Source organism: Sinocyclocheilus rhinocerous, unplaced genomic scaffold (genome assembly GCF_001515625.1).
Source record: "Sinocyclocheilus rhinocerous isolate Xijiao unplaced genomic scaffold, SAMN03320098_v1.1 scaffold225, whole genome shotgun sequence".
NCBI classification, from domain to species: domain Eukaryota; kingdom Metazoa; phylum Chordata; class Actinopteri; order Cypriniformes; family Cyprinidae; genus Sinocyclocheilus; species Sinocyclocheilus rhinocerous.
Window position 1 is genome coordinate 602,618 of NW_015630532.1, and position 8,016 is coordinate 610,633.

General features: G+C 37.1%; 1 protein-coding gene across 5 annotated transcripts in view; it reads left to right on the top strand.

Annotated features, from left to right (window-relative positions):
- The first annotated feature begins 348 nt into the window (after window positions 1–348).
- slc39a13 (solute carrier family 39 member 13) overlaps window positions 349–8,016 on the top strand; it is a 16,795-nt gene continuing 9,127 nt past the window's right edge. The window contains exons 1-5 of one of the 5 annotated variants that reach the window (XM_016552846.1): window positions 349–553; window positions 1,198–1,232; window positions 1,935–2,310; window positions 4,319–4,426; window positions 5,401–5,534. In XM_016552846.1, the coding sequence (XP_016408332.1) occupies window positions 1,962–2,310; window positions 4,319–4,426; window positions 5,401–5,534 (591 nt within the window). In that variant the 5' untranslated portion in view covers window positions 349–553; window positions 1,198–1,232; window positions 1,935–1,961. The remainder of the gene's footprint in view (window positions 554–1,197; window positions 1,233–1,934; window positions 2,311–4,318; window positions 4,427–5,400; window positions 5,535–8,016) is intronic. The other 4 variants (XM_016552847.1, XM_016552845.1, XM_016552848.1 and 1 more) reach the window with 4 other exon arrangements.

The window sequence follows — 8,016 nt, forward strand, 5'->3', positions numbered from 1 at the left end:
CATTGGTTTAAACTTATGGGGCTGTCACGTGATGAACGAACGACTCAAACCCGAAGACTTGTCAGATAAGAGGTGAGGTGAGCTAATCATAGACTGAAGACCCATGTAAACAATGAATTAATCTTTTCTGTTTCTTATAGCAGTTTTGTATTGTTTGTAGTGTGATCAACGTTTGCGTAAGTAGTAGACATATTAGGGAAGTAACACGTAACATTTTAATTATATTTTGTTAAAATGAATGAAATGACTCAAAAAGATTCGTTCATTTTGCTGAACGAGACTCAAAGGTCCGAGTCGGTAAAATGATCCGAACTTCCCATCACTAGTTTGCTACTTGAGTCTCCTCCTCTCCCAGGTTAGCGCGCGCTCAGGCCAGGCCGCCCCTCTCTGCGCAGTCTGGAAATGCACTTCCGGTTGGTGAGACGTGGCTGACAGTGGAAAATCCTTCAGGAGGGAAATCAGGAGACTGTCTGCTGCAGTGCTCCTGCTCTTAGACAGAAGTGCCTGGATGGCAGGGTCAAGCCGGAGTAAAAACTGTAGGAATTTCAGCCGGGTAAGACAAAACGTTTGTTTATTTATTGCTGCTGCGAATCTTGTAGACAGTGATTTGTTTTTCAAGGCACGCAACTTTGTATCGAGGTAGTTTGCGTGCACCGTTGCTTTTATCAGAAACATTGCAACAACGTTGTGTTTTGCGAGTTTCTGCGTATAGACAGGCTACTCGTCGCCCATAAGTATCACATAAAATTGACAATTTTGCCTTTGGGCCTTGTTGCTGTTTAATTAGTTAAGCAGCCAAACACAGAAACGTGGCAAACTTTGGAGTGTTTTTAAAGCCCAGCGGGGCTGGAATTTGTCAGGAATCTCGCCGCTCCCTCAACTCCTGCACGTCCACAGACCGTCCTCTGAATGTTGCATTTGCATTTTTGTCCAACCATAACGGACATTATTAGTGGCAGTCACAACTGTTAAAACTAAAGTATGTTGTTTTTACGTGTATATTCTTTACATATTTCTGCAATAAAGACAATTTAAACCCATATGCAATGTTTCAATACTGTATAAAGATCAACTGCTGAAGACCGGTGAACACATTTATCCTCATTATTATGGGTGCTAGTTATAAACTATTTGAAGGGATTGTGTTAGGCCTGACTCTCATGCATTATCTGATATCATGTTTTCATCTCTATGTAGATTATTTTCCCGTGTTGGCAGTAACGACCTAAAAGGTGTGGTGTTTTTTGTAGGTTGTGACTCGCATTGCCATTGTCTTTTGAATGGCTGTCTTTTTATGTGGTGTATACTGTTTTTTCGGGTGGTGGATAGGAGTGGAAGCACTTAGTCACCATAGCCACCATATCCAGCTAGAGGGCTACTTCACCATGGCTTCCCCTGGAATTTCAAATGTGTTTTTTTTTTTTTTTTTTTTTTTTTTTTTTTTTTTTTTTTTTTTTTTTTTTTTTTTTTTTTTTTTTTATATAAGTCTTTGGATAACATTGCACAGTGTATTTTGTTTAACAACATACATTTCTTACAGACACAGTACATTAATTTTGAAGGTGTTGTTAACAAGTTGCTGTAAAAGAATTACAACACATTGAACTTGTAAAGCAAATTAACTTGCATCCTTGTGGTAGTTGCTGTGGGAAAAATGTTTCAAATAAAAAAAAATAGTGAGTGTGAGTAGTAAGTTTTAGAATTTATATGCATTCAATAGTAATACAGTTTTAGAGATGTAACTGCAAAAAACAAAGAAATACACTACTGTTTAAAAGTTTGAGGACTGTACGATTTTTTGTTTGTTTGTTTAAATTGTTTTAATTCGCTAACACAATAAACTAACTAACCTATTTGTTTCATCTGGGACTAAGAAACCCTGAACCTCATTGAAACTCAACTAATCTTTCCACTTCATGAAATTTTGTTTGAAGGTTCCTCTCTGCCTTACAGCACCCTACATGCTTCTTCCAAGTACTTTGCGGAGGTCTGGGCTGATGAGCGCAGGACCTGAGAAACCCGTTTGGGCATTTGCTGTGCTGCTCCTTGGCGCCGCCCTACTGGCATCATCCCTTGGTGGGAAGATGATGGCTCAGATTGCTGTGGCCCAAGCAAAGACTGCACCTGCAGGACCAGGACCATGGGGCATTAAGAACCTTCTAGACCTCCAGTACCTGGATGAGCTGTTCTCCATAGATAACCTAGATGTTTGGTTCTGCTCCCTTGTGGGATCGATCGCCGTCGGACTCAGTGGCATCTTTCCACTCTTAGTGATACCCAATGAAGCTGGAACAGCTTTGAAAACTGAGGGTAAGTCAAACTTATGCTTGCATGCTTTTGTGATATAGGTCTTCTGTGTATGTAAACAGCTCATTGTAACAGCTAATCTAGGATCAGGTTACATGCTAAGCAGATCAGGTAGAGGTAGCATTGTGTTACATTCAGAGCTGGTCCAGATATTCACAGCAGTGTCCTTATGCAGACTAATGGGCAGAGATCTAGTATTTTGTGTCTCTTCTTTATTCATTCTATCAGAGGTGGAAAAATGATGAGTCTTTCTGGCCCTGTGCAGGTCATCTATAGTTTGCGAGCAGAAAGGAAAAAATGAGGTGATTGTTCAAATGTTCTGGTCACACATCAGGCCTAGTGTGACAAATAGACACGTGTTTGTTATTAATACAAGCAAGAGAGAACCGGCTTGTAGACTGATTTAGGTCTTCAGTTGTTTGGTTACATTAAAGCAGAGCTCCTTTCACTTTAAGCTCATGTTCTCCGTGGGATTTTTCCCTGCTTATGCCTGGTTCCACTTTTTGTTTTTCGTACCATGGTAAAGTAATTTCCCAGCCACAGTTATAATACTAATTTTGTAAGGTGTCAAGTCCAATTTAATTATTTTATTTATTATTTTATATTAAAGGGGTCATATGATGCTGCTAAAAAGAACATTATTTTGTGTATTTGGTGTAATGAAATGTTTATGCGGTTTAAGGTTCAAAAAACACATTATTTTCCACATACTGTACATTATTGTTTCTCCTCTATGCCCCGCCTTTCTGAAACGCGTAGTCTTTGCAACTTTACAGATCTTCTTTATGCACCAAGAGCTTGTAACACTCCAAAGAGAAAGGAAAAATTGAAATCGCATCATATGACCCCTTTAAATAATACTGGTTCACCCTGGATATACTACGCTTCTCACTATGCTTTTGCACTTTATTGCCGTCTGCAAGGAAAGACTGGCTTGTTAGGTAGCTGACAATGTGTAAGCAAAGCTAAAATATTTCACAGCTTACTCGGTTACTAGCTTTAGGCACTTAATGGTCAAAATGACATTGCTGTTGACTGGAAGAAGGTTATAGTTGGGTAGGTACAGTTAACAAAATTATTAGATTTATCTATGGTTTCGTTTTTAATAGGAGAAACAGAAAATGCAACATTTTACATGTTAAATTCATAAGTTCAGTTTTGCCACCTGTTCATTTTGGGGACTGACCTCATGGAATCTTCCTCAAACTATGTGTGTATATTAGATTACATTTAGGAATCTTCCCCAAACTGATATAAAGAATCTTGCAGAGACAGTATCCAGCGATCACTGAGAAAAATGTGTTGTGTGAGCATGCTTGAGCTATGAAAGAATTTGTTCAGCTACACCTGTCATGGCTTGTCTGAATAGTTCTTGATGTAGTGGACGTTCAATAGAAGAACCAACAGAACCATAATTGGATGCCAAAAAGTGTGCAGTAACATTATATGGTTGATATGTCGCACTCTAAAGATCTTTCCAGAGGGCAGTTCTGCTCACTGAAGCTTTTGTCTGTGATGATATCAGTCATGCAGAAATAGATTGGAGTCTAGCAATGGATCCCAGTCAGGAAGTAGAGTAGCTTAAGAGAAGGTCTGTTCTGATCTAGCGTATAGGTTGCAGGGGGGTAGAGGGTTAGACTGAATTATAAGTGGTTTAGGTGTGTCCTGTACCACAGAGACTGACCACATGAATTTCAAAGCAGTGTGGAGTAATGGCTTTAGATAATATATGTCTGTTGCTGTATATTACCATAAACTCTTTATGGTTGCAAAACTTGCTTATTAAAGCTGTGCAGCTTCAGAACTTAAGCTGTAAGAAAAAAACAAAATAATAATTAAATGTAAGAGCTTGTAGAATGATTTTGCAACTGTATGGTGGTTTCACCATCTGCTTTATGTGAAGGATTTGCTCAATTTGCTTAACACAGCAAGATCTTTGGAGTGTTGCATATCAAGCATTTCTGCTAATGTTTGTTCATGAACATCCGCTGATGCTCTTTACTGTTTGCAGCTGGGTGTCAGAAGCTGAAGAAGCTGCTGAGTTTTGCCATTGGTGGTCTCTTAGGCGACGTGTTTCTCCACCTCCTTCCTGAAGCCTGGGCTTACACTTCCAGTCCTGGTGGGAATTCTCACATTATATATAACATTTGCTGATGCTCATGCATTAATCATCATCTGTGTGCTCTTTCTGTTTCTTAGTCTTATCTCTGTTTCTGTTCCTTTTTGGTCTGTTTTTTTTAATAACCCTTCCTGTGTCTACCAGAAGTTTGGGAGTGTGGTTTTTTTAATTCATCCCCTCCCCCTGTTTCTCTCTCCTGAATGGGAATCCCTTACATTGTTTTGCATGAAACTATGCCTTTTTAACATTTTAACATCAATAGTGTGTAGTAATTGACCCTTTGCTAAACCCTTTTCCCTCTGGTAACTCTGCTTCAGTTTCTCAAATTTACTGTGGTACTGAAATCGATATGGAAAATGGCACTTAGTAACATTTACTTTGGAGCAAATGTTAGTCCCTTTATTGATCTTATGTCTTCATTTTTGGGATTCAAGGCTCACACAGTGCTATTAACATTAACATAAGTCCACTCTGGGTGTTTTATCTTTTAAATTACTATTATAGGTGATATTTTTATTTGATATTATAATACTGAAAGCTTGTCAAATATTATTAATAAAGGCAGGTTTGGTCAATATACAGTACAGTTTTTAAGGCAGAGACTGTTATTTTAGTATTTATAGTATACAAGCATACGATTATTTACTTTTATATATTCAGTTTTCATTTTAATTTTAGTAATTGTGCATTATCATTTTTATTAGTTTTTTTAACGTTTTCATTTAGATTTATTTTTCAGTTTAATTTAGTAATGGTAGCATATTGTATTTCAGTTTCCAATGCAACATTTCTTTTATACAGTCATTCCTTTATAAAGTTTTTCATCTTATACTGATATTTTATTTCATTTAATTAAATGTTTTTAAATAGTTTGTTAACAATAACAGAATTGGACCGAGCTTAATGAAGTTTAATTTTTTTTCTTTAATTTTATTTAAAAATTAATAAAATTTGTGTTTGCATGTGTTGGATAGATGGGTCCCACAGGCACTATCATACGCAGGGTTTGTGGGTGATAGGGGGTCTGCTGTCCTTTCTGATTTTGGAAAAGGTGTTCCCAGACGAAGACAGTGACACAGAGAGCAAAGCTACCTGCCAAAGAACTGAAGTAAGTTACATGTGCTTTTAGTACATATTACAGCACTTTGAATCAGTTCAATTGATGCGTGTCCACATTGGAACAATGCCATTCTGAACCTCATGGGGGAGCCAAAGCACGGTGTTGGAGTTATGCGCTCTACAGACTCGCACACATTCATTATACATCCACATTAACCATCCGGTAGTATACAATTAGAGTCCAATTGTTATTCTTTTTTCTATTTAACTACAAAAAAGTTACAAGTGCTTTTGAGTACTGGCTGATGATGGAATAGTAGTTTGTGGTTTCACAGGACCTTTAACTAAGCATTCTTGTTTTGTAAACAATGACCTAAGTGTTGTAAACATTTATAAAGCAAAGTGGTTTTGTCTAGTGTTAATTTCGTTAACGAAAACTATGATGAAAAATGTTCGTTGAGAGCTTTTTTCCCATGACGAAGACAAGACGACAATAAGGTCAATAAACGATAACTAAGACTATATCAACATGCAATTTCGTTGACGAGATTAAAATGTATTCAAAAAGATAAAAACTTTACCAAAATCCTCTTTTTTTATTTTCGTCAAAAAAAAGGAGACAAAATGTTATTGCGGACTGCTCTACACGCCTCTACTACGAGAGCTTTCATGTGTGCGGTTGCCAGATAGCAAGAGTTCAAATCCCCAAATCAGAGCTTCGCTGTTATAAGGATACATTTTCTTCCCGGTGTTTTGCTTATTTTAAGACGCGCTCGCTCTTCATTGCGGAAGCGCCGGCGCTGATGATCTGAAAACACGTCAAACAAGCTGGAGTTTAGTGATCTAAATGAAAGTGTCACTCAGCCGGTCTGTGTTCTATCATCTCAACTTTATTGTTTGCGATTGTGGTTGCTGAATAAATGCACTTACTCAACTGCTGTTGTTTTAATAAGAGAAATAGGCTATTGCCATTTGGAATTAGAGGAATTACTTGGAATTTCACTGTTATAATATTTTTTGTTTGTTGTAGCGGTTTTCATAATGTAGACAGAGGGATTGCATAAGTCTTTGGTATTCATTTATATAATAAAAAGCCTATAATAAATCAGTACACTAGCCCCCGGTTTCACAGACGAGGCTTAAGCCTAGTCCTAGACTAAAATGTAAGTCTGAGCTGTTTCAACTGAAATAAACTTGCACTGGCTGATCTTAAAATATATCAGTGCCTTTGTTTGATCTCAAAAAGCACACCAGTAATGTTTTTTTTTTTTCTAAGCACGTTTATAAAAATTACCTAAATGTCCTAATTGAACTATGGCCTAATCCTGGCTTAGTCTTAGCCCTGTCTGTGAAACCGGGCCTAGATGAGGTAAAACACACCAATGTATGAGTCCACATTCTATTGATTTGTGCTTACTGGTGAAAGTGCAATGCCTGAAATGCAAAAGTAAATTTCTCAAATGGCAATCATTACGATTATAATTTTGAGCAAAAATAATTTTGATCAGTTTAACCATTATACAGCATGACGAAAATTTGATTAAAACCTGACTAAAATGCTCATACATTTCATTGACTTAAACTTGACTAAACAAAAACAGGACAAGGTTGACTAAATATATCTAAAATGTACATTTGAGTAAGACTAAATTAAGAATGGCTGCCAAAATTAATACTGCTGTACGGTTAATTAATAATAATCTTATAGCTAAAATGTCAAGTTTTCTTTGACTAAAACTAGACTAAAATGCTGAGACTTTCCCCCCCAGTTTCACAGACAAGGCTTAAGCCTAGTCCTAGACTAAAATGTAAATCTTGAGCTGTTTCAACTGAAAGAAACTTGCACTGACTGATCTTAAAACATGTCAGTGCCTTTGTTTTGTCTTAAGAAGCACACCAGTAATGTTTTTTTCTAAGGCATGTTTATAAAAATTACTTAAATGTCCTAATTGAAATATGGCCTAATCTATGAAACCGGGCCTTAGTCAACTAAAACTTGACTAAAACCAAATAGGATAAGGTTGACTAAATATGATAAAAACTAACAAGGACATTTAACACGGGACTAAGACTAAAATTGAAAATAGCTAACAAAATTATCACTAGTTTTGTCTTTGATGTTGAGTTTCTGGAAAAAGTTCATCAGTTTTTAAATGTCTTTAAACTTCTGACTGGTTTATTGCAGCTCTAAATGCACTCTTATTAGTTTTTTTGTATGTGTGTGTGTGTAATTGAAAAGTTTTTGTTTCACTTTTATTGTTAATGTTTATGAAGTTTGACATGCTGAATATGATAATCACATTACTTTTGTGTATCATTAGTGACAAAAGTGACGTGACATGTGGCCAAGTATGGTGACCCATACTCGGAATTAGTGCTCTGCATTTATCCCATCCAAAGTGCACACACACAGCAGTGAACACACACACCCCATTTATGCTGCGGCACCCGGGGAGCAGTTGGGGGTTCGGTGCCTTGCTCAAGGGCACCTCAGTCGTGGTACTGAAGGTGGGAGAGAGCGCTGTACATTC